Below are 25,575 nucleotides of genomic sequence, written 5' to 3' on the forward strand. Positions count from 1 at the left end.
TAACTACACAATTTACATGAGGCGAAGTGCTCCAGAAGCAAAGTACAGCTTTATGGGGCCCTGGAAGAACACATGATAGGTACATTTTACCTGGATAAAGGGATCAGGACAGATTTCCCTAATGGAGTAAGAATTCAAGCTGAGACCAGAAGAAAAGTAGGAATTGGATAGGAAAATGGTCAGGAGTGAGGAGGGTGTAAGGGTAGGGAAGGAGGGACAGTGAGCAATTAATCATTCCAAGAAGAGGGACACAACATAAACAAGAGCCCTCAAGGAGCTTGGCTAAAACAGAAATAACTTTTCTTCATTGAACAAAGAGTTTTATGTGGTGAGCTAGTCCAACAGCCTCACCTGCCCCACAAAAGGAGGGAAAGAGAGAGAGAGAGAGAGAGATGGTAGACAGATGATAGGTAGGTAGGTAGGTAGATAGATAGATAGATAGATAGATAGATAGATAGATAGATAGATAGATAAAAATGAATGGATTGCTGGATCTGGAAAAGATGTAGAAATAATCTCCCTACGACCTTGTGTCTTAGTGAATGTCAATAAAGACAGAAAATGAAGCAGTAAATGCAAGCATTGCTTGGGAACTATGGTACTTGGACCAAAAGCTCTATGTTCTGTGAACTAACTTACCCCAAGAAAAGCATTTAGAGAACCTGGTAAATGGCTGGCTAACATCCTTCTTCGTTTCTTTCTCCAGCCCAGATCTCTGGGAGCATGTGTCCCACTGCCTCCATGACAGTTCCACTTGCTTGTCTCACAAGTAGCTCAACTCAGCTATCCAATACTGAAGCCTGGAGCACACCCCACAGGCCCCCTGCCTCTCACTAACTTCCTGTCACCTCCAACCACCCAGGTGTCAGACAGAAAGCTGGGAATCATCCTTGACTCTTCCCCTAACTCCTTTCCATGAAGTCATGATGATTCTGCCCCAAGCAGGATATGTCGTGCCCAAGGGATGGACAGGGAAGTAACTGGTGCCCCTGGAGTTGTTCAGCATGGCATCCCTGCCCCCAGTATAATTCAAATCCACCTCTCTCTCTCCATCTCTACTGACAGCCCCTGGCCTAAGTTAGCACCGTCTAACTGGAGTCTTGCTTTTCCTCCCGCTTCAGTCCAATTGGCTCTCCACACAGCAGCCAGAAGGAGCATTTAAAAGTGCAGGTCAGATCATGTCCCTTGCTCAAACCCTCTTCAGTAGATTTCCAGTGCTTTTAAAATGAAGTCTCAGCCCCTAACCCAAAAGTGGTCCCCCGTGAGCTGGCCTCTACCGCAGCTCCAGCTTCCCACACCACTTTCACCCTTGCTCCCTGTTCTCCAGCTCTTCCCAACTCAGGGCCTTTGAAGGGGCTCTTCCTTGTGCCTGGAATGCTCTTCCTCACATTTCTCTTCATTCCTTGGCGCTTGACTCAAGGGTCAACTCCTCAGAGAGGCTTTCGCTGACTTCAAATGGCCTTTGCTAATCCTCTAATTTAGGTCCCTTGGTTATTTTATCTCAGGGGATCATTTCTTCGTAACATTTACACATGTCATAACTAACCCAATTGTGTTACTCTTTTGTGACTATTTGTCTTGCTAGCAAGCAGCATGATGGTAGGAGGTATACCTAATTTGCTCACCACAGTGATCCCAGAACCAAGATCAGTCCTCGGCACATAGCAGTTACTCAGTAAGTATTAGCCCATAGCAGCTTCATTCGTCATAATTGCCAAAACTTAGAAGCAACCAAGATGTCCTTCAGTAGGTGAATGAATAAAAAAGCTGTGGTACATCCAGACAATGGAATATTCTTCGGCACCAAAACGAATGAGCTATCAAACCACTAAAAGATATGGAGAAAATGTAAATGCACATTATTAAGTGAAAAATGCCAGTTTGAAAAGGCTACGTAATGCATGAATCCAATTATATGACTTTCTGGAAAAGGCAAAACTATGGAGACAGTAAAAACATCAGTGGCTGCCAAGAATTCGGAAGTGGGAGGAATGACTAGGTGGAGCAAGGAGAATTTTTAGGGCAGTGAAAATACTCTGCATGATATTACAATGGTAGATATAAGTCATATACATTTGTCCAACCCATAGAACGTCTACCATCAAGAGTGAATCCTAATGTGAACTATGGACTTTGGGTGATAATGATGTATCATTGTAGGTTCATCAATTGTAACAAATGTACTACTCTGCTGGGGAATGTTGATCATGGGGGAGGTTGTGCATGTGTGGGGGCAGGGGATATATGAGGAATCTCTGTGCCTTCCTTTCAATTTTGCTGTGAACCTAAAACTGCTCTAAAAAAGGAGCCCTTAAAAATTAACTTTTTAAAATTTATTAATCAATTAAAATAAATATATACTGAAGGAATAAATAAACCTCTTTTTTCAGATATCACTTCTTCTTTTTTTTCTTTCTTTTGATGAAAGCCAAAATGCCATCAGCTCATTTTTTTCTTATAAGTCCATAAAATAATGATGCGTCCTGCAATTGATGGGCTCTTAGATTCAATGAAGGACAGGATATAGAGAAATTGGGCTGAACTGTATGTCCAGCTGGTTTGGCTGTTCCAGCACTACTCAAGACAGGACAGCTTGCAAGCATAGCGCACACGTCTCAAAGGCTCAAAACTTACCCAGATTCTTGGGTGTCCTGCTGAGTCCCCAAGAGCACTGAGGAAGCAACCACTTGACAGTATCCCATATTTTCACAAATCTTGTCTGCCTCACACCCCAGCCATCAGCGCAAAATGATCGTTCCTAAATTCTCTATAAGTCAAAATCTCTGTCTTCAAAAGGCCCAAGTTCAGAAGTTACCTCCCATAAGACTTCCTCTGGCTCCCCATGACAATATAAACACGCCTAGTCAACATTCATTTCATTCCACCTGGTGTTATTAAGTTAGTCTACCTATGCCTCCCCTATTAGACTTAGAACTCCCTGAGGTCAAGAAATATTCTCCCTCATCTCCACATTGCTCTATTCCTTGCAGACAGCTTGGCATATCAAAGACATTCAATCAGTTCAACAAGCTGATTCAAATGTCCCTCCATCTAAGGCAATTTGTCCAGAGAATCTTCCTGCACTATAAAATTAATTCCAAATTGAAATGCCAAAGACCAGAAACCTGGAAGTGGGGAAAAAGTCCAATAATTGATTTCAGAAAAAAAAGTGGAATTCCAAATCTCTTAAAACATAATTTTGAAATCCTTTAAAACATACGAGCCTTATTAATTACTCTTGCAAATACTCATCTCAGAGAATGTCCACATAATGCTTAATTCCTAATGATTACTGGTCTGAATTTGTAGCTGATTCCCTCATGCTTAAATTACAAAACATTAAGATGGAACAATGACATTGGGGAAACAATCTCCTTCTTAATTGTGCCATTTCAGCTGCAAATACCCTTTTATGTATATAACTAATTCAAACCTTCACTACTTCCTCGACATCAGAAACACTTAAATGTCATTCAAAAAGGTAGCAAAACAAATAACACACAAACACACAGACACACAAAACGGAAGATTCTATGACTTCACTCTAGTCTAAAGGATATATGTCATTCCTGGCCAGAGAGAAAAGAGAAAATCAGCCAATACAACAGTTTCAGTGACCAACGTAAGGACTGTAAATGACCCAGAAGGAGGGGGTACCAGGGGCCACACGATATGAGAAATATAGCCAGGACTGTCATAGCAGAAGTCATGAGGAGAATATCTGGGAGCCCAATCTTTTCTTCTCCTTTCCCAGAGTAGCTGGTAGAATCCTAAACTAAAACCCCAACAGGGGACCTTGAAGGAGCAGATTCCAAATTTGGACCTGGATTTTATCAGCAGAGTAACATGAGTGTGAAGACCCCAACATCATCGGTCTCCAACAAGACCCTAGAGAGTCCCCACTACACATCACAGAAGAGTGTCATTGTAAATGGTTCTGCTGTTGTGAAGTGGTCAGCTGGGAAAAAAGGAACAAGTTGGGGGGGGCGGGAGGTGACTGGCTGTGGCCTTTGTACCCTGAACACGAACTAGCAGCAGAAATAAATCCTGGTGATTCCCCGTCCATTTGGTTCTGTTTACCAAGCTCTTATTCTTTGCAAAGCAACCATATTTAGGGAAAGGAGGAAGGCAGAAAAAGGAATTCAAAGAAGTCTCACAAGCTCATGTGAGGTAGGCTCTGGGTGATAAGCTTGGGTACCATGGCTTTTTTGTTGTAAATTGCCCATAGAATCTGAACTCTCTCTCTTTGGCTCAAACCCTGAGCCATCTCCCTTGAAATTAAACCTTTTCTCCCAAAGAAGAAGATGGAGATTCACATGGGGCAAGAATAACACATCCCCACAGATCATCCTCAGGGGACCAGTAAAAGAAATGATGGTAAAAGGAAAGGTGATCACCTCAAGGAATTTTCACTTGAGAAATTATCACCATGCTGAAGATCTCTGGTATAGCTGTCAACAGAGAAAAGCATCTGTCAAGCTGGCCAGGTGTTGACTAACAACGCCAACAATACCCCGTGCTTGTACCATTCAAGTCTCCCGCAGTCCAAGGCACAGGCACAGGCTTTCCTGTGCTCCACACCACTGGGCCAGGGGCAGCTACTTCATCTTTAGTCCGTGTAGCTCATGGAGCAATGTAATAGACAAAACAGTTTTAAACAATGATGTCCTGGCATAGAAATTATGTAAATCACCAGGGATTTTATTCCTGTTCCCAATGTATATTGGACTAAAATATCTTCATTTAGCATCTTTTGCTTTTTCTAATTTCATAACATTTACATCTATCAATTTTCTATTGATTTTGAAGTAGTTGAATGAGTTGAAATTGCAGCTTCAGTCGCAGGCAAACTGGCACAGATGTGTTTTCAGACCAGCCACATTCCTCCTCAGGGTTCTGGACAGAGGCCTCCTTGTCTGTTCTTCCAAGAGTCCCTATTTCTGCTGATGGAACTGCCTTCCTTGGAATTACACAGGCTCTTCACCTTGGTGTCTCCATAGACACCTCCCCTTTGTCCCTCCTTGGCCTCCTCCTTTACTCTTACTCCAAATCTAATCAGTGCCAAATCTGGAATTCCTCTACCTGCCCAGTGGTGCATTCCTTCCTCTCTGGTCCAGCCATGGCCACCAACTCTGGCATCCCCAGCACCTGCCTCATTTCATGCTAGCCTCCCTGTCTCAAGTCTTGTTCCCTCCTTACTATGTTTCCTAGACATAGCTGACAAATTAATCTTCCAGAAAAAGTGATCATGCGATTTCCTTGTTCAGTACCATTGAGGTCTCTCTCTCTGTCTCTCTCTCTCTTTTCTATTTTATTTTATTTTTCTGGTTCTTAGGAAGTGTGCAGAAGACTCTCCCTTAATGTGGAGAGAGAAAGTCCATACTCCTCAGTCTGTCCTTTAAAGCCTGGTCACATCCAAACAACTCAGTGTTAAATCCCACTGCTGCCTCTTATATCCCCAGTGCACCAACCACTTACTGACCTCTGCACATGCTTAGAGCAAGTCCACTGTCATTTATGCCTGCAATGCCCCTCTGCTACTGGCTCTGTATATTCAAACATTCCCGTTTTCAAGGTTCAGCCGAAACGTCCAATCTCTAGAAGCCTTCCCTGGCCGCCTTAGATGAAAGGGATCTTTCATTCCTAATTCTATGATGAGAGACACTTTTCTTTGCTAGGCATTGCTGTTCCTCCCCCGACCCTCCCTATCTCCAACACATGACCTCCCTCTGCTGGAAATTTCCTGGGGGCCGCCCTCTGTGACTCTCCCTGCATCTTCCAAGGGACCTAGCAACTTGCCGTGCCCACAGCAGCCTCTGCACAACACCCAAAAGTTTGTACTAGCTTAGATGTTCACGTTTCTCTTCTCCCACACCCTGCTCATCAGGTAGGGAACTTTCCCAACGAAAACGGAACTTCCCTACTACAATACCAAAACAGGTAAATGTTGCCACTTGATCAAGAACTCTTCCATTTTTGAAATATTTCCTAATGAGCTCAGTTGTCACAGACTGCACCCTGGGGACAGGTCAGCCCAGAAAGCAGAGGATGTCACCTGGGCAGGACCAGGGCTGCTCCACGCTGATGACCACAGGCTGAGTGTTTTGTGCCCCTGGAGGGTTAGGACACACAGCAGCCAGTCGCAAAGGGCGCAAAGGACCAGCGCTTAGGGGGCGGGGCGGGCAGGGGAGAGTCCCGGGAGTTGTACCCTGTTGAATCCCAGCTCCAAACTTTTCCCTCCGTCAGCGCGGAGCCCTCCACCAGCCAGGACTGGCTGACGCCGTGATGCCACAAAAGCCGGGACCGGAAGAGAAAAATACGTGGTATGGGGAAGGCAAAGGCGGTTATTTTCAGAACTTCGGGGGCTCCGGGGCCGGCCCTTCGGGTTCCCGAGGATGCGAGGCCAGCGTTCGGCCGCCCGCGGGTCCGGAACGGCGCCTGCCCGGGACCGGATGGGCAGCGACCGGGATGCAGACGCCGCTCTGGTGCTGATGCTGCAGCTGCCGCGCAGTGACAGCCGCTCCACCACCCACCGCGCCGAGCTGCGGCTCCGCGCCCCCGGGGGCGCCCGGCGCGCCTGGTCCGCTCCGGTCCGCTCCGGCCCCGGGCAAGGCCTGCGGGCTGCAGCGGGCGGCGGGGCCCAGGCCGCTACTCACCCGGAGGGTTGACCGCCGCCGGGGTTGCCATCTTGCTCGGAGAGGATAGGCGCCCTCTTGGCAGGGGCGCGGGAGGGGAGGCGCGGAGCCCGGCGCTCAGCCCCGGGGACCCGGTCAGGCCCAGGCGCCGCCGCCGCCACACAAAGGACGGCGCGGGCGGGCGGCGCTCCCTCCGCTCTCCCCGCCGCCGCGGCCGCTCGCCGTCCCCGCCTTTCTCTCCTCCTCCCCCTCCTCGGCCTCCTCCTCCCGGTTCAGCCTTTGTCGCGCGGCGGGGGGCGCCCGGCCCGCGGCTCCCCGGTCAGAGCGGTAGCACCGCGAGACTTGGGGCTGCGGGCGGCGGGACCCCCAAGTTGGGCGCCGGCGACTGGCGGGGGCAGAGGGTCGGGCGCTCCCTCAGGCTCGCGCAGGTGCTCGGGCCTAGCGGGCTGGGACCGCAGGCGCCCCTCCCGCGCTCGCCTAGCCCGGGCTGCCCCCGCACGCCCACGCCCCAGGTGTCCGGGCGCGCATTACCGAGGGGCGCCGTGCCCAGGCCAGGAGGCCAGGGCGGAGCGGGTGGGGGAGAAGCCCATTTAGATTCAGAGGGAAGCCGGTCCTGGGAGACGACCGCGAGGAACAAAGGCGCCCCAGTGCTGCCCACTTAGCATGCCAGAGCCGCGCTGTTCGGCTCTCAGGCCGGGGACACGGCCCGGTGCTAAGCGGAGGGTGCCCGACCCCGGGAATTCCTAAGGCCACGGGCACCTCCAAGGCCACCGCCGCACACAGCTTCGGAGTGCACAGTGCACACGCCCAGGCACAGGCAGCCAGGCCCGAGAAATTGTGAGTGTCTTGGCTTTGAGTAAGGCGCTCAGCTCTACCCTACTTGCCATGATGACTGCCGTTGATTATTACTTGAGGGCGTTGCAAGGGCCTTATTTACACCGCCAAGTTGAGAGTTTAAAAAGATTTTTTTTTAAATAGGTTTATCTGCGTATCCTGGCGAAGTCTGGATGCAGAGAACTTGGAGCGGTTGTTTTCTACCAGACACTGGGATCCCTGTGAGAGGTAATGGCCCCTAGGAAGGACACGTCACCATCATGGTCCCCTGTAAAGGTTAAATGGAAGAATAAAAACATCCCAGGTGAATGCTGAGAAGGGCAAGTTGACCCCTAAACGCAGATATGTTTGCAGAAACATCAAACTGTCTTAAATCCTTCCAAAGAAGCATTTTCTGGAGGGTAGAAAATTTGGGATGTATGTTCAAATAAGCATTCTCTTCGGGGAGTATTTGTCACTACTAATCTAATAGTCTATTAGTTCCACAAATGTTGAATGTCTGCTGTGTGCCAGGCACAAAGCCAGGTGTTGGGCCTACCATGGAAAGAAAGACACAGGAGCTCTGTTCTTCTAGTTTGGGGGTAGAGTGGGGAAGAGTGAAACAAAGTATCTGCACTCAAGAAGCACACAGCTCCCTTGGGGGCTTAGGGCAGAAGCCCTGAAATTGGCATCTCTAGCCTGTAGTCACTAATGAATGAGTGAGGGCAGAGAGGAGGTGGAGTGATAAGGAAAAATGAAAATTAGGCTTTGAAGGCATGAGTAGGACAGGTGGAAAAAGAAGGCATTTCAAGTAAAAAATAAAGCAGGTGTGCACCCAGCCACAAGATAGGCCAGGCCCAGACAGATCAACCAGGATATCAGCTATGCCCGCTCCTGTGCTCCATATCAAAGTTGACTGTTCCTGATTCCAACATCAAGCCAAATGAGAATTCAGCCTCTCTTCTACATACCCCAAAAAGCAACACACTCAAATACCAACTTAATTAATGTATAACATATACTGGACTGAAGATTTCTTAAGGAAAGTAAAAGAGGAGGCTCTCCTCACTCACTCCACATCAGAAAAGGTAAAACTCCATCTCAGATATTTCTGCTACCCGGAGTCCCTTCTGGCTCCTTCTCCCCACAGGCGGTTCAATCTCTGGTGGCCCATCTACATAAATAGCACTTGGCATCACTGCCCCCTATCCCACCAGGCTCTTTTATTCTCCAACTTTCCACACCCCTTAGAAGGAAGCAAGTTCCTCTCCTTGCTGTTTATGTATCAGTTTAGCATTTCAGCCAGGACCCATGGCTCATTTTGTCTCCAAATACAGTTCTAATATCATCCCTAAAAAATAAAATATGAGTGAACATGACACTCATGCACACACAAATTTAACCATACGGATTTGTTGACAAGTTTTACTTTCTTACTCTGCTGTTGTGTTCTGCCCATTTTTCTAAATGTTACTCGGCTGATATCTTTAAAACTGCATCTTGCTCAAGCTTCCTACTTCTTGCACTGGTCCATTGCAATAAAAGACAGGCGACGTGTGGACAACTGCTAGATACTTCCTAAGTCTGCAGTCGGCCATGCTGTGGTTTTTGGTACGTAATAAATAACGTTTAGATTTTCACAAAGGAGACATTTCATCTTCTCCCCCAGTCAGTGTATTTCAGAGGTAGAAAGGACCTTCGACATCATCCAATTCTGCCCCCGGAGTTTGTAGATAAGGAAACTGAGGCTCAGGGTAGCCAAGGTCATGCAGCTTAATAGCCAGACAAGACTTAGAACTGGGCTATGTGCAATAGTGGGATTGGTTGGGTGGGGATGGGGAGTGGTTAGGGTGTAGGGGAAGAAATAGAGAAATGGGCGACTCACCTTCTCTCTTGTCTCTCAGTATTAAATAGGTTAAATGCTCGGAAACATTGATTGTGGATGAAAGCCCCCCACTGAAGTAAACAATCTGAAATGGAGTGGTTAGTCATTGTTGAATACTGAGTGGCATTTACACAATACAGTGGTCTTGTGCTAATTATGAGAGTCAGTAGACTGTGACCAGTTAACACAGGCTCAGGAATTCCACTCAACCTTTAAACAACCTAGAACTCTTTGAAATTCCAAAGGAGGCTGTTAAATTTGAAGCTGAGATTTGCATTTTTGAAAAGATTAATGCAGATCCACTGGGCCCATAGCACACGATTCTGGGCACAGCGCTCCCAGTAATGACCAGAGTTGACCAGCTGCTGTGCTAATGCGTACCAGGGTCCACAGCCTTTCTTTCTTTCTTCTTTTTTTTAAAAACTTGGTGGGAGAAAGCAGCCACCTGAATTCTGCTTCATATCCCTTTTAAGTCCTAACACTAGAGACAAAGGATTTCCATTGTATAATATATAATGATCCAAGGCAATTTTATCTTTTTTTTTTTTTTTTTTTTAACAAAGTTTTTCCCTTTTTTTCCCAGCTTGGGGTGCAATGGGGGAATCTCAGCTCACCACAACTTGAGACAGAGTTTTGCTCTTGTTGCCCAGGCTGGAGTGCAATGGCGCAATCTCAGCTCACCACAACCTCTGCCTCCCAGGTTCAAGCAATTCTCCTGTCTCAGCCTCCCGAGTAGCTGGGATTACAGACATGCACCACCATATCCAGCTAATTTTATATTTTTAGTAGAGACGGGGTTTCTCCATGTTGGTCAGGCTGGTCTCAAACTCCCGACCTCCGGTGATCCGCCTGCCTTGGCCTCCCAAAGTGCTGGGATTACAGGCATGAGCCACCATGCCCGTTTTTTTTTGTTTTTTGTTTTTTTTTTAGGTGGAGTCTTGCTCTGTCACCAGGCTGGAGTGCAGTGGAGCAATTTCAGCTCACTGCAACCTCCAACTCCCTGGTTCAACCAATTCTCCTGCCTCAGCCTCCCAAGTAGCTGGGATTACAGGTGCCCCCCACCACCACACCCAGCTAATTTTTGTATTTTTAGTAGAGATGGGGTTTCACCATGTTGGCCAGGATGGTCTTGATCTCCTGACCTTGTGAGCCGCCCACCTCAGCCTCCCAAAATGCTGGGATTACAGGGGTGAGCCACCACGCCCGGCTAATTTTATCTTCTTTTAACTTCACTTTAAGATACGAAGAGACCAGGAATGAACGCATGGGCTTCTGCAGAAGGAGAGGCATGGTAGGGCTGCCATGGATATAACCACACGCTTTCTCTCCGTTTACATGTCTCCTCTCAACCCTTCCTTCCTCCTCCATTCTTTCTAACTTCTCTCTCTCTTTGCTGATGATAAAGGCTCATGGGTCTTGGTTATCCCCACTGCTACCTCCTTATCTTTATTTCTACACAAGTGACAACTGCCCACAGATTGTCCGTCCAGGCACTACCCCAGCCCCCACCCCTGCCTTCTTCTCTATCAGGCCTCTTCTTTACACCAAGAATCATGGACTTATAACAGATCAAATGTAGATGAGATCTTAGTTTTATACAAAAAGGCATAAGCACCAGCCTTTGAAGCAGAAAGCGTGGTGTAGGTTTTCGCTCTGTCGCTTCATGAAACTTCTGTAAGTCTCACTTTCCTCACCTGGAAAATGGGGATGATGTTACCTACTGTGCTGAGTTTTGGTGAAGGTGACATTGAATGAAGTAATGCGTGTGCTATATACACTTTAGAGACTTTAAAATGTATTGTGATAGTATTGCAGAGGGAAGAAGACAAGTATGGCAAGTCCCTGTCCCACAGAGATAGGAAGGGGAAGCTTGTCGTGCTTTACCTTCATGGAGAGTGGGGAGAGGGAAGGAAGGAGGGTAGGAGGGGAAACAGGCAGTCAGACCCAGGTGCTCTAATTTCCGTGGAAGGTATATCAAGCCAGCTGATGGAATAGCCAAAAGCAGAGGGGTTTTTAGCCACCACCCATGCGGGAGTCTTGGGGAAGATAACACACAGGGTGGTTCTGCAGGGATTGAGAGAGGTAGCTGCAAAGCTGGGCCTGATTTAGCACTCCTGGCTCCTCGTGGCTCTGTGAAGTATGCTAGGTGTCCCACAGGTGAGGAGACATGAAGGTTTTGAGGGTCTAAATTAACGGATATCTGGGTGAGGACTAAAAGGCTATAGTAGGCAGGATTGAATGAACAAGGCCCCAAACCAAGGCCACAGATATCAGCTCTTAGTGTGAGGCCTCCTAAAGATACCTCAATGTTCACCAGCCAAATGAGCATCCCAGCCCCTCAGAATGGAGGTGGGCAAGGCTCTAAGGCTCCCTTCTCTCCCACCATTCCCTCCATGACCACCTAGATGCCACCTTAAAGGGGAGCTGGGGGCGAAAGGGAAGGGACCTAAGAATGACTGTGCATTCACCTGGGTGATGCTGAGCTTTGTAAGAGATGGTATAAAACAAAGAAATACCATGATCTCTCAAGGTTAAAGTTCATTTGGTTCCAATGAGTATGGTATGAGTAAATTTCTCACCCTGCTACAGGGATAAAAAGAGACAATCTAAAGTGAAAAATAGATGGAAACATATCCATGGTGAGAATGTACCATCCATGAACTCTTAGGAATCAAGACCAAGTAACATAGTGCTAAAATGTACACAACAAAAACTACCAGGAATTTAAGGAGAAGCTGACAAAAATCACCTCATCAGTAGAGACTTTAACCAAGATTTTCTAGTTATTGGTAGAAGAGATGAACAACAACGAAGGACAAATGTAAAATATGTTGATTTGAGGTTGATTTACTCTTGGCCTGTTGGAGGACTCTGCTCCACTTACCCTCTCCCTACTCCTCCCCGAGCATGGGCCCAAAGCACCCAGCCTCAGGAGGAAGGCATTGGGGCAATGACTGAGTGGGTTTGGAGACAATGATGGGACCACAATGCTGCAGGCATAATCTTGCTCCATGGCTGTGTCTTGTCTCTTGGGAGTTGTTCTCTTACAAACAGAACCCTGTGTCCTGAGGCCTGAGCTTCTTTGTGTGTTGAAGAAGAGCACATGCTTGTGCTGGTGCTTTTGCTGTGTTCTCTGGCTGTCTCAAGGGCTAGCGGCATCTGGGCTGGCCTTTTCTACCGCACAGAGCCTTGACAACATTGCAGTTTAGACTCTAAGCTGCTCTCAGAGCATGGACTTGGAAGCCAGACAGTCCCCTGTTCAAATCTCAGCAACTGTACTTACCTGCTCAGTGTGAGTTAGACTCCCTGTGCCTCCATTTCCTCATCCATGACCTAGCGATATTAATAGTACTGATCTTACAGGGTTCTTGTGAGAATTCAGTGAGTTAATATTTGTAGAAAGCTTAGAACATTATCTGGTATGTGGTTGGTATAGAATATTTGTTGATATTATTATCAAAGAGGTGAGGTAAGTTCAGCCTCGCATCCCTGAAATGAGATGGGACAAATTTAATTAAAATGAAAAAGCAACTGACAATTTGGAAAATAGTATAGTGATGACTGTCTGTATCAAAAGCTAGCTGCAGAGAAAAATTCACAGCTGCAAATACTTGTTTATTAAATAGAAACAAATGGAAATATGTGAAATTAGCATTTAGCTCAGAAATCTAAAGGTCAATAAGTATTTTGTACCTGAAAACACCCCGACTCAAATTAGCTTATGTAGCCATATTGTTGGTAAGGTGCTAAGGATGCCCAGGTATCCCAAAGGAAGGGTTAAGTACCAAAATTCAGAAGGGCAGGGATACAGTTCAACTTCAGGGAAACTGGGGCCAGGCATCTGGACTTCACAAGGACTCCCTGTGCATATTTTCCCCCTCTCCTTCCCTTCATGTGTCATTCTTTCCCGCTGCACACACCTTCCTCCACGTGGTGAAGATACATCGCTCCTGACAGGTAGGATGGAAACTATCTTTGGCTCCCGTGATCAGAAAGGGGCACCCTCTCTGGAAGGAATGGCACCTTAGGGAAAGGTTGGGGGAAGCCCTGATTCGAGTCACATGCCTGCTCCTAGGCCAACCTTGCCCTGGGGACCATGCTGTCCCAGATGGGGAGAGGAGACAAGAATGTGTGGGAAGGAAGCATCCCCTGATGGGACCCGGAGGCTGGAGCTACAGAGAAGCAGAGCTCGAGATGATGGGGCTATGGACAGGCTGGGAGGACATTTCCACAGATGTCTGCCACAAAGTGGGAAAAAAAAAATTATAGCAAGGGAAAAATGAACAAAGATAAATGCAGAGACAAATTTAGCAAGCAAAAAAAGAAGCATTCATAAATCAGTCCAAGGGCAGAGGCTCTGGAATGAACCCCTATGTCTCTAATTCTACCTTCCTGTCCATTTTTACCTCCATAGTTCCTCCGCATTCCCCACCAATTATGCTCCAGTAAGATCCAGCCACACAGTCATTTCCTACATGCACCATGCTATTCCCTTTGCCCAAAATGCGCCTCTCCCCAGTGAACCTCTCATTCATCAGGAACCACGCGTGGATTGCCTTCTGTCTTCTGGGTGGTGCGCTCAGGGCTTCTTCCGGGATGGACTTCCAAATTCCTGCTTTCCCCTTGTTCTAGCACATATCTCACTGCACAAGGATTGGTTTTTAAAATAACATCTTATTTAATTCATTAGGCTGTGAGCTGCTACCTTCATTTTTTTTTTTTCTTTCTCTGGTACCCACCTCATAGCCTGAGCCATATGAAGTATTCTAATACTCATGGAGTGAGTGGTTGAGTATCTTATCAGACACCAGTGATCACATAAGCAGCATGTTTCCATCCCTTTGTCTCTTCCATGGCAGCATACATAGAGCTAAATGTTGTGTCCCCCTGCAAAAGCTAACACGTTCGCAGTGTTAGGGAACCCCAGCATCTCTCAGTTGTTAACCCTTCTTCTCTGGATTTTTATTTTTAATTTCCTGCTTTGATTCTGACTCATATTAAAAGCTACATCAATTACTCTTGGAGAACAACAGGGAAAAAGGAAAAAGAAGATATTCTACTCATCAGTTAGTGCCCTATTCAGTATAAGTCTTCATGTTTTCCCAGTCCATGGGAAAGATTTCAGTAACTCCATTTACCAGTTGTAGTTATAACAAATTCTCATCTACACCCAGCACCTTCTGCATTTCAAATAATTTTAACACCATTATTTCACTGGTCTGGGCATTTTTTACTTGGTCTTATTAGTGAAGAAGTGCCACATATATGAAATTACCCAGATTTTAATACTAACCACCTTCCTGTTGTATTAATTCATTTTGGAAGCCACCTGCACAATTGAAAACAATCTTTTTGAGCATAATATGATTATCTGGACATCTTAGCAAGTAATGCTGAATATGTGCATCTGATCTTTTCTTATGTTATATACAGAGAAGTAATCTTTGCTTAAAAATGCCAAGTGAATTAATGGGGTTGGTTAATGATTAATCTCTCTTTCCAAGTGATACTCAGCATTCTGTTGGCATCCACACTGGTTACTCTGATACAACAGGGCTCGACCAAGTTCATTATCCAACCGACTGGTCTGGGACTGCGCGATCATTAGCATGCAAATTACCACAAACAAAGGACAGGTGACAATGACTTTCCTTCCTGTAGGTCACACTCTTAGAGGGAAATAAAGCATGTTTTTGTTTAAGAAAATTTATTTTGAGAACATTCAGTCTAACTTGTTGAGGAATTAGATTTCGGTCCTTTGAATGTATGACTATTTCAAACACAGAGACATAGAACTTCAGCGGTGACCTTAAAAACCATCTAGTACACAATTTAGAGGTAAACCTAAGAAACCTTCTCATTTTCCCTGTGTATTATACTATTAGGAAATTAAGGGTTGGGGTGAAAGAGAGAGGTGCTACTTTTGCATCTTGAGCAAAAGTGGAGGAGTTGTGGGTTGGAAGCAAGTTGTGGGTTGGGCAGAAGGAGAAGCAGTCACAACTAGTCCGTTCTTGAGTCTTAAATATAACACAAATACCCACCACCCCTGCTAGGGAGAACTCCAGTTTTCACAATGTTTCCCACCCCCAGGCCTCTCTGGGCAGGTTGCGGGGGTCCTCAAGGAAGCTGAATCTCGCACAAACCTGCCTTGGTTGCCTCTTGTCATACTGTCATCCACTTCCCTACCACCTCTACTCCAGACTTCCCTCCTGATCAGCACCCATCTCTTCCGGTGACCCTGCTTGATTTCTTTTCTCCTGGTGCTGCTGCCAACACCATGGCTGCCATCCAGAGTTAGCCTCAGGGCAGGCCTCTGCTCTCCTCCCTTACAAAGGGCCATTCCTGCTCCTCCTTATCACCTGCATGTGGGGTCAGAACCCAGGAGTAGTTCTAGCTATGGCTGCAGTAACTGCCGACTGCTCCAGAAACTCACCATTTCCCTGTGTTGCTAATTCATCTACTACCTTGCACTGGAAACCAACTTGCTATTAACTGAAAACCAACCCAAACCAAACCAAAGAGGTGTGTTGGTACCATCTGGCTGGCCTGTCTCTGGGTGCACCCCTCACCACTCACATACTCCAGCCCTCACTACACCTTAAATCCAGAGTTCCAATTCCTTCTAGCCTCCTGAACGAGGGAGAAGTTCCTTCCTTAGCCAATCCAGAGCCCACCTCAATTCCTGGCTTAAGATTAGCTATTCTCCTAGACAATTGAAAATGAGACACCCATTCCTTCCTGATCTGCCAAGATGGGGGTTTCTCCTCCTGCCCGCGTGGTCTCAACAAGACAATGATGAGAGATGGGTAATGGTACATTTCTCTGGGTCTGAGTTTCTCAATTTTATACATTATTAAAAGTCAAACCCCTGGCTACAAAGGAAAATCACTGGTAAGAATGTGGGATGATGGCAAAGACAGGGCTGGGGTCGTCTCATTCCTACACTACTGTTGTTAAACTCCAACATACTACAACATTGAGGAAAAGAAAATGCTTAGAGGAAAACACAAATCCTCGCCCGGTCTCTATTTTTATCAGTTGAGTCTCTAAAATTGTAACTTAAACAGAATATTTGTATCTCAAATCATATTCATGTTACATGATACTTGAATAGGAAAATCCCTGACATTCCCAATATTCATTGTGAAAAGCGTTCTGCTTTTGTTCCTGGTACCTAAGTTGTTTACCCAGATTTTGGGCCAAATGGAATTTGGCCAAATGGAGTGCCAACTGGCCAGTAAGAACTTGGCCAAATGGAGAGCCAACTGTAGGGCCTTAGCACCCTTGCTGACTGTGACGTGTCTCAGAGGCTGTTCACATAATGTGTCTTTGAAACTCCCATTTTTTCTTTTTTTCTGGACCAAAGTATATTCTTAACTAGGTGTTTCCCCAGTCATCCTACTCACAGGGCTCAAAAAGAGGAGAAATTTGTTTGCTGAGTTGGCATGATGGTTTCCGAAGCTGTTTCTGAAATTCTGACCATAGCAACAGGAAATTGAAGGCAAGATACTAGAAATAAGCACAAATTAGATACAACTGTTTAGGGCAGAAGTTGACTTAAAAGAATATCTTTTTTGGGTCAAATGCAAAAAAAAAAAAAAAAAAGAGCTAGAAAATCTAACAAGACCTGCTAAAGATGAATGTGTATTGGGGGAGAGGGGGAAGAATAGACTTGTTACAAGTAACATTTTGGAGAAAAACAAAATAACAAGCAATGATACACAAGAACTTCTTTGTCAATAGCAAGGAACAGTCTATGAGGAACCTTGTCAAGAAACAATATGTGTCTAGGACTCAAGTCGTTCCCTCATCATGTCGCCAGTTCTTCTCCTTGATGGGGGCACATTAGGCTATTATGTATGACTCAGTGATAGTGGCCACAAGGCCATCTTTCTAATCCCCTGTCACTCCACTTCTGGCCTATACTTCACATGTGTACATACACACACCCCACCCTGCCCCAGCAACCTTCAGAGGATAATCTGGCTTCCTAAGGAGACTTTCCCGTGAAAGGTAATGAGCGGATCAGCCCACAGGTTCACTCTAGTGTACTTGCCATTTCTGCTCCCTATTAAAAATAAACTGATATTTGATCAGTTCAGTCTGTCCCTCAGGACCTGATGAGCTCTGCTTGAGCTAAAAAGAAAAACCAAGGTTCCAGACCAAGGGGAGGAGTCATGCCCCAGGGTGATGCTGAGCAGCCCCTGACCTTTCTAGAGAGCATCTTTGTCTCACTGATTTCCAATTTTAATCTGTAAATAACTATATCATATTTATTTTTATGTGAGTATTTAGGTCAACATCTATATATATGTGCATATATATATACAAACTATGTCTATATCTACAAAGTGTCTAAAATATTGCAAAATTGTTTTATATAGATTTCATTTAACCCTTTAACTCTTTAATGTAATTAATATTATTTTCGTTCTATGGACTGGTAACTGATACTTACAGAGTTAAAGAGGAATTTGCCTAAGGTCACACAGCTGATAAGTGACATAGCTAAATATGTGAACGCAGACAAATCTGACTCCAAAATTCTTGCTCAGTCAATCTTAAAGTATTTATGCAAACTAGAGCTCTCTCCACTGATAATGTTATCCCATTTTAACACAGGAACTTGAAATGTAACTTCTCTTGCTAACTTAGTGAAGTAAATTGGAATGAGATTGAGGAGGTCCTCTCTAAATAGGGGAAACAAACAAAAAATAAAGCAAGCAGGTATTCAATATTTACATATAGAGCAAGATATACATTCAAACTTTTGAGAAAGACTCAAGTAAATGAAATAAACAGAAAGAGAGGCTTAGAGAGACTCAATAACTTGCCTAAGATCATACAGCTAGTTGCAAACATGGTCAAGATTCAAAATCGGGTCTCTGCATAGACTAACAATGCAGGAGCCAGCAGGCTAACCACTCTGAGAACTCATCATTGTGCTTTCACTGGTAGGTGATTGCACCTTACGATGCTACAGGATGCAAGAACAAGGGGTTGGGGTAGGTGAGGTGAGTAGGCTTTTTACAGTTAATAACAATACTAGCACTGACACTATTTTGTGTAGAATAAGATAAACATGCTAGGAATTGATAAATAACAAAAATAATAATTCATAACAATAGGAAGGCAGCTAAGCTACCAAGGCCCAGCTAAGTGGTGGGATCCTGAAACATCCCTAGAAAGTAGCAGGTCTTTGCACTCTGTCAACGCAGAGATTGTTGACATGAAATAATGTTGAGTTTAAAAGAAAGCAGAAAGAAAGAAGCGAACACTAAGACTATAATTCTATGAGTGTGCATGTCAATAACAAAAGTGTTCAGAAGGGAATTTAGAATGCCATCATTGGTTCAAAATGAGTTTAATATTCTTCATGTACTTTTTATTTTCTTTGAAGTGGTTTGTTTTCCCAATTATTCATATTTTTTATTTTGAAATAATTTCAGGCTTTCAATAGCGTTGCAAAAATAGTAGAAAGAACTATCATAAGCCTTTCACCCCAACTGTTAACATTTTGCCACATTTGCTTTATCACTTCTTCTCTCTATATATATATGTATATATATGTGTGTGTGTATATATATATATATACCAATATTATTGTTTCTGAACCATTTGAGACTAACTGGAGACATTAGAGTCCTTTCTGCTAAATACTTCTGTGTATTTCCTGAGAAAAAGGGCTCTCTCTTATATAACCATATTATAATTATCAAATCAAGAAATTATCGTTGATATAATTATCTAAGTTATAAACCTTATCCATTTTTTCCCAATTATCCCAAAATTGTCCTGTATGGAAAAAAAGAATACTAGTTCATGGTCCAACCCAGGATCACATGTTATATTTCATTGTCGTGACTTTATGTCTCTTTAATCTAGAAATGTTTCTGCTTTTAAAAGATATTATTTTAGAGCAGTTTTAGGTTCACAGCAAAATTTAGTGAAAAGTACAGTGTTCCCACATACCCCCTACCCCTCCTCACACAGCCTCCTATCAACATGTCCCATCAGAGTGGTACATTTGTTATCGTCAGTAAACCTACATTGACACACATTTTCATCCAAAGTCTATAATTTATATCAGGGTTTACACTTGTGATGTACATCCCATGGGGTTGGATAAATGTATAATGATGTGTATCCACTTTTATAGTATCACAAAGAATAGTTTCACTACCCTAAAAATTCTCTTTGCTCCATCTATTCATCCCTCCTTCCCTACCAATCCCTGGAAACCACTAATTTTTTACTATCCCAGTAGTTTTGCCTTTTGTGGGATGTCATTCAGTTTAGAACCATACAGTATGTAGACTTTTCAGATTAGCTTTTTCTTTATTTCTTCAAAAACAAAAACAAAAACGGGATACACATGCAGAACTTACAGGTTTGTTATATAGGTATACATGTGCCATGGTGGTTTGCTGCACCTATTGACCCATCCTCCCCTCATCCCCCAACCCCCAACAGGCCCTCATGTGTATTGTCCCCCTCTCTGTGTCCATGTGTTCTCAATATTCAGCTCCCACTTATGAGAGAGAACACACAGTGTTTGGTTTTCTGTTCCTGTGTTAGTTTTCTGAGGATGATGGCTTCCAGCTTCATCCATGTCCCTGCAAAGGACATGGTCTCACTCCTTTTTATGCCTGGATAGTATTCCATGGTGTATATGTACCACATTTTCTTTATTCAGTCTATCACTGATGAGCATTTAGGTTGGTTCCATGTCTTTGCTATTGTAAATAGTGCTGCAATAAACATATGTGTGTATGTGTCTTTATAGTAGAATAATTTGTATTCCTTTGGGTATATACCCATTAATGGGATTGCTGGGTCAAATAGTATTTCTGGTTCTAGATCCTTGAGGAATCACCATACTGTCTTCCACAATGGTTGAACTAATTTACATTCCTGCCAACAGTGTAAAAACGATCCTATTTCTCCACAGCCTCACGAGCATCTATTGTTTCCTGACTTTTTAATGATCGCCATTCTGACTGGCATGAGATCTCATTGTGGTTTTGATTTGCATTTCTTTGATGATCAGTGATGTTGAGCTTTTTTCCTTCTGTTTGTTGGCCGCATAAATATCTTCTCTTGAGAAGTGTCTGTTCATATCCTTTGCCCACTTTATTTATTTGTTTGTTTATTTATTTTATTATTATTATTTTTTGAGGTGGAGTCTCACTCTGTCGCCCAGGCTGGAGTGCAGTGGCGCAATCTTGGCTCACTGCAACCTCTGCCTCCTGGGTTCAAGTGATTCTCCTGCCTCAGCCTCCCAAGTGGCTGGGATTACTGGTGCCCGCCACCATGCCCAGCTAATTTTTTAGTTTTTTGTTTGGTTGTTTGTTTTGTTTTGTTTTGTTTTGATATGGAGTCTCGCTCTGTCACCAGGCTGGAGTGCAGTGGTGCAATCTCGGCTTACTGCAACCTCTGCCTCCCAGGTTCAAGCAATTCCCCTGTCTCAGCCTCCCGAGTAGCTGGGACTACTGGCATACGCCACCACCCCTGGCTAATTTTTTTGTATTTTAGTAGAGATGAAGTTTCACAATGTTGGCCAGGCTGGTCTCAAATTCCTGACCTCAGGTGATCTGCCCTCCTTGGCCTCCCAAAGTGCTGGGATTACAGATGTGAGCCACTGTGCCCGACCTCCTTTGCCCACTTTTTGATGGGGTTGTTGGGTTTTTTTATTGCAAATATGTTTAAGCTCCTTGTAAATTCTGGATATTAGACCTTCGTCAGATGGGTAGATTGCAAAATTTTTCTCCCATTCTATAGGTTGCCTGTTCAAGCTGATGATAGTTTCTTTTGCTGTGTAGAAGCTCTTTAGTTCATTAGATCCCATTTGTCAATTTTGGCTTTTGTTGCAATTGCTTTTGGCATTTTTGCCATGAAGCCTTTACCCATGCCTATGTCCTGAATGGTATTGCCTAGGTTTTCTTCTAGGGTTTTGATGGTTTTGGGTTTTACATTTAAGTCTTTAATCTATCTTGAGTTAATTTTTGTATAAGTTGTAAGGAAGGGATCCGGTATCAGTTTTCTGCATATGGCTAGCCAGTTTTCCCAGCACCATTTACTGAATAGGAGATCCTTTCCCATTGTTTGAGACCAAACAGGCACATATTCCTAAAATACCTGTATAACTAAAGCCTGGGTATAATTTATGGATATAATTTATTACCCTAATTATTCAATAATTTACATATACAGAGCCATCCCAACAAGTTAGAGTAGCATTGCTGACAGCTATTACTTATTGAATGCTTACTAAGTGTTAGGCACTATTCCAGGATATTTCTCATAACAACCCTAGGAGGATTGCTGCTATGGATTTACAGTATTTCATGGATTCTAGAGTTCTCTCTGAAATCAGGAGGTGGCTTACAGTCAGTAGTGTTTCACAGTCATTGTCATATTGGCATAATTGCTATGCTCTGCATGCACAACGTAGACTAAAAACCTTTGGATGACCCTTCTAATAAGATCAAGAAAGTTCAGCATCGAGACTTGCAGAATGTCCTGGAGGCAGCATTGGGACACATATGAGAAATGCTTCAACATCTAGTCCAGAAGATGAAAGTGTGAAGAAAAACATGTACATTGACTCTGAGTTGTAAGTGATTCAGAAGAAAGACTCTGACTATGATCCAATTTTAGGAAAAGCTTAACTAATATATGCATGAGCGTTACATGATAAAAATCTACATCTAAATAAATCTAAAAGAGCTCTTTCAATAACATGAAATTTAAAATTTAAGTATTAACAAGATGTCCTGTCATAGTTTAATTTGCAAAGGGAAACAATTGACTCTTTTTGTCTCTTTTAAGAATATGCATTATCACAGACAAGACCTGGGCCCCAGGCCTTTTTCTAGAGTTGAAAATCAGAAGAAATATCAACCTGCAAAATAATGAAAATGTCTGCATAAATTGAGTCAGAAAAAAATAGAACAAGATATAAATTTGAGTTAAAGGTGGCCTTGGGTGAAATATACAAGCAGCATATTCTTGACTTTTGCTCCCTGCAGTGTCCTCCAAAACACTCTGGCTCACATGTGAGCACATTCACCATCGTTTCAGCTCTAATGGTGAAAGCAAGGCACACTACACAGCTTGAATGCTCTTTTCTATTTGCTTCTTGCACCTCATAAATATGTTCAAGCATTCAAATTAAATTGTATCTAAGGCAGCTCAACCCAAAAGATAATATTTCTGCTCTCACAGGGCATTTGCCGTATTATTCCAGACCACATTCAAGGAAAACATACTTCTCTTAGCATTTTCTTATTTTGCTCGAAGCAGAATGTATGGTAAAGGACACCGAACTTAATTAGCACATTAACATAATCACATCAAGTGTAGACATAGAACTTGACAATAGGAAATTGAATAAATCAATGCGAATGTTTTCAGCCCCATGCTTTATAATTAGGGGAAATAAAAGGATAGCTTAAATGCTGCTGGATGCACTTACTATGGTTGCTTCTAATTTATGAGGTTGGAATTGTTGACACCAAAGAGTGCTTAAATTTATCTTCATATTTAAATGAGACAAAAGTTTAAGCACACATATTTTTCTACTTAGAGACTTCTTTTTGACCTTCTCTGCTAAATATAGATGCTCTTTTGCTTTCAAAAGTAGTTACCAAAGCTATAATGTTATGGTGAGAAGTTTTGCAAATGAAAACAGACAGCCATTGCAATTGCAAGAGCTCAGAATCCAAAAAACAAAGTAGGCAAACAGCAACAACAACAAAACCTGATGGAGGTTTTTTGAGGCTTGGCCTGTCTTTTATTTTATATTAGACTTTTTCCTGGAATTTGCATGAATTCATCACCCTCAGCTTCTTTCCCCAACCAGTGAAGGTGGTCTGGAATTATAAGTTATTTTTTTAGGGGAGGCAGAAAATTAGATGTATCGGGTGCTAGTTTTGTGACAATCTAGTTGACAAATCAAAGACAGAATACGTGGAGGATAGACACTACAGTAATTGCAGAAACAGGTCTTAGTGTCTGTCGCACAAAGCTGCACCTGTGGCTTACTTACTATGTGCCCCTAAGCAATTTGCTTCACGTAAACCTCAGTTTCCTCATATGTAAAATATAAATAAGGACACCTATTTTATTGCACTATTATGGAAATCATTTCAAGTAATATAGATAGCACAGTGCCTGGTGCATGGTTAACTGCTCAATAGATGTTAACTAGCCAGAATAAGAATGAGATGCTATTATGGGGTTAGGATGTGAATGGTTAATTGAAGATGTGCCTGGGAAATGGAGAACAAGTAGCTCCACACAGCCACCGTCTTGGAAGGACCACAGCTTTCCTTATGTACTTCCCACAGGGAAACTTCAGGACAAACTCACTCTAGGTTTTGTTCTGAACTGCTCGCCTCAGTTAATTCCTGGCACCTAATTCTGTCTTGCTTTTGGTCTCAGTGGTTACTGTCTGATTATTCCTTAGACTTCTCTTCACTCTTTGGGTCTGGGTTTTTTTTCCCCCATCCCTACTGATACAGGAGGTGGAAAGAAATTATTTAGGCAGATACTAAGGGCAACAGAGCGCTAGGCAGATTTTCCTTTTTAATAAAAAGCAGCCCCCAAATCACTTCTTTTCTAACAAAGAGCAGCCTGAAAAAACGAGCTGCAGACATAGATAAGCAAGCTGGAAGATTGCACATGTGAGTGCCGGCAGCTGTGCCAATAGGAAAGGGCTACCTAAGGGCCAGGCGTGTTCATCATGGAGGCTCCATCTTCCCTTTTCTTTGTCACCACGTGTACAGTAAAGAACCAGGCAGCAAGGCACCAGCCAGGCAGTGAACCCATCTGCATAGTAAAAAATTATGGTGGAGCGGCCAGCTTTTACACGCACCATGCAAATAGCACACCTGGTCCAACCAATCTTTCATGCCTTATGTAAATCGGACACTGCCCCCTCAAGCTCAGCTATAAAACCTTCAGCATTTCATTGCGGAAGCGTCAACCATTTTCTCTGGGACCCCTCCCTGTAGCAAGAGAGCTCTTCTCTTTCTTTTGCCTATTAAACTTCCACTCTGAACCTCGCCCTCTGTGTGTCCGCGTCCTAGTTTTCCTTGGCCGTGAAACAACGAATCCCAGGTATTTACCCCAGACAATGATGCTGCTTCACTGTGCTGGTTGAAACTTTCTTTCTATGCTCAATTGATTTTCGTTTCTTCTACAAACATCCCTCTCTTTCCAACCCGAAGCCGAACCTTCTCCCTCTGACCTGCCATTTCCATAGTTACGTGTGCAACTTGGGTTATTTATCTTACAAACGGTCCCAGCCCAGTGCTTTACACGATGGGGGATGATTCACTTTCCCTGAGAACTTCCCTCACCAGCTGGGTGGGCTTCAGCTGCCTCTTGGTTCCACAAGGTCCAGACACAGAGCCCTTAGCTGAATGGATTTAGGGAAGACATACTTAGATGCTGTGGGGCAACTGTTTTCTGTGCTTCATCTGGAAAGGCAGAGTAGGACAGGTGGAAGAAAGACAAGAATGAAACAGACACAGAGAAACAGAGGTGAGGTGTGAGGACTGCTCGGATAGCTGAGGGCTTTCTGGCTGTGGCTACCTCCCTTGAGAGGTCCTGTCACTTAAGCCTGAAGGCTTCACAAAGCATTCTTGAGTCCATTCCGAATTTTAGTCCTTAAGCCCCTTGAATTGTTCCCCTTTGCTTACAACCAAAGAGTTTTTTGAGACAAATACATACTCAACAGAAGTTTTGACTTCATTGTGAACTAAATGACTTTTATAATGAAATCAGATTTGAGTTGTCAGATAGGTGGCCTCCTCTGTCTTTCTATCATTAGAAGAACTGTTCTTTCTTCCTGCATCACACAAGCTCATAACTTGTTGGAGTTTTTTCTGCACTGTGGGATTCAGTGCATGCCTGCAGACCTCAGCCCACTGAGAATCCTTGGAGGCAGGAGTCCTGTTGACTCCCCTCTGCAACCACAAGGTCTAGCAAGCATTTAAATGCCTATGGCACGTGGAAGTTCAAGTCTCCACACTCAGGTTTGCAATGATGTGCCCGATTTTGCCCAAATTGGTGTCCTTGGAGAGCCTGCTACAGAAGAAAGTGCTCTTCTAGAAACAGCCCTGGAAATTAGAAAGGAAGGGCCTAATTTCTCATTATTCTGTGTTCTTGGACTTGGAGAATTCTCAAGTACTGTCATCCAGGCAAATATTTTGCTAGTGTTTACCAAAGAAAATT

General features: G+C 44.0%; 2 protein-coding genes across 6 annotated transcripts in view; one reads left to right on the forward strand and one right to left on the reverse strand.

Moving 5' to 3' along the window:
* The window catches only part of ARNT2 (aryl hydrocarbon receptor nuclear translocator 2), a 195,797-nt gene extending 188,971 nt beyond the window's left edge, over positions 1–6,826 (reverse strand). The window contains exon 1 of one of the 4 annotated variants that reach the window (XM_032176094.2): positions 6,657–6,823. In XM_032176094.2, the coding sequence (XP_032031985.1) occupies positions 6,657–6,687 (31 nt within the window). In that variant the 5' untranslated portion in view covers positions 6,688–6,823. Of the gene's footprint in view, positions 1–6,656 lie in introns of all 4 variants that reach the window. The other 3 variants (XM_032176093.2, XM_032176098.2, XM_032176097.2) reach the window with 3 other exon arrangements.
* Positions 6,216–25,575, forward strand: part of CTXND1 (cortexin domain containing 1) — a 194,844-nt gene continuing 175,484 nt past the window's right edge. The window contains exons 1-2 of one of the 2 annotated variants that reach the window (XM_058427833.1): positions 6,216–6,323; positions 7,614–7,697. The gene's annotated coding sequence lies outside the window, so the exon portion shown is untranslated. Of the gene's footprint in view, positions 6,324–7,262; positions 7,473–7,613; positions 7,698–25,575 lie in introns of those variants that run through there. The other variant, XM_058427834.1, reaches the window with a different exon arrangement.

Source organism: Hylobates moloch, unplaced genomic scaffold (assembly GCF_009828535.3).
Source record: "Hylobates moloch isolate HMO894 unplaced genomic scaffold, HMol_V3 SCAFFOLD_14, whole genome shotgun sequence".
In the NCBI taxonomy this organism is placed as follows: Eukaryota; Metazoa; Chordata; class Mammalia; order Primates; family Hylobatidae; genus Hylobates; species Hylobates moloch.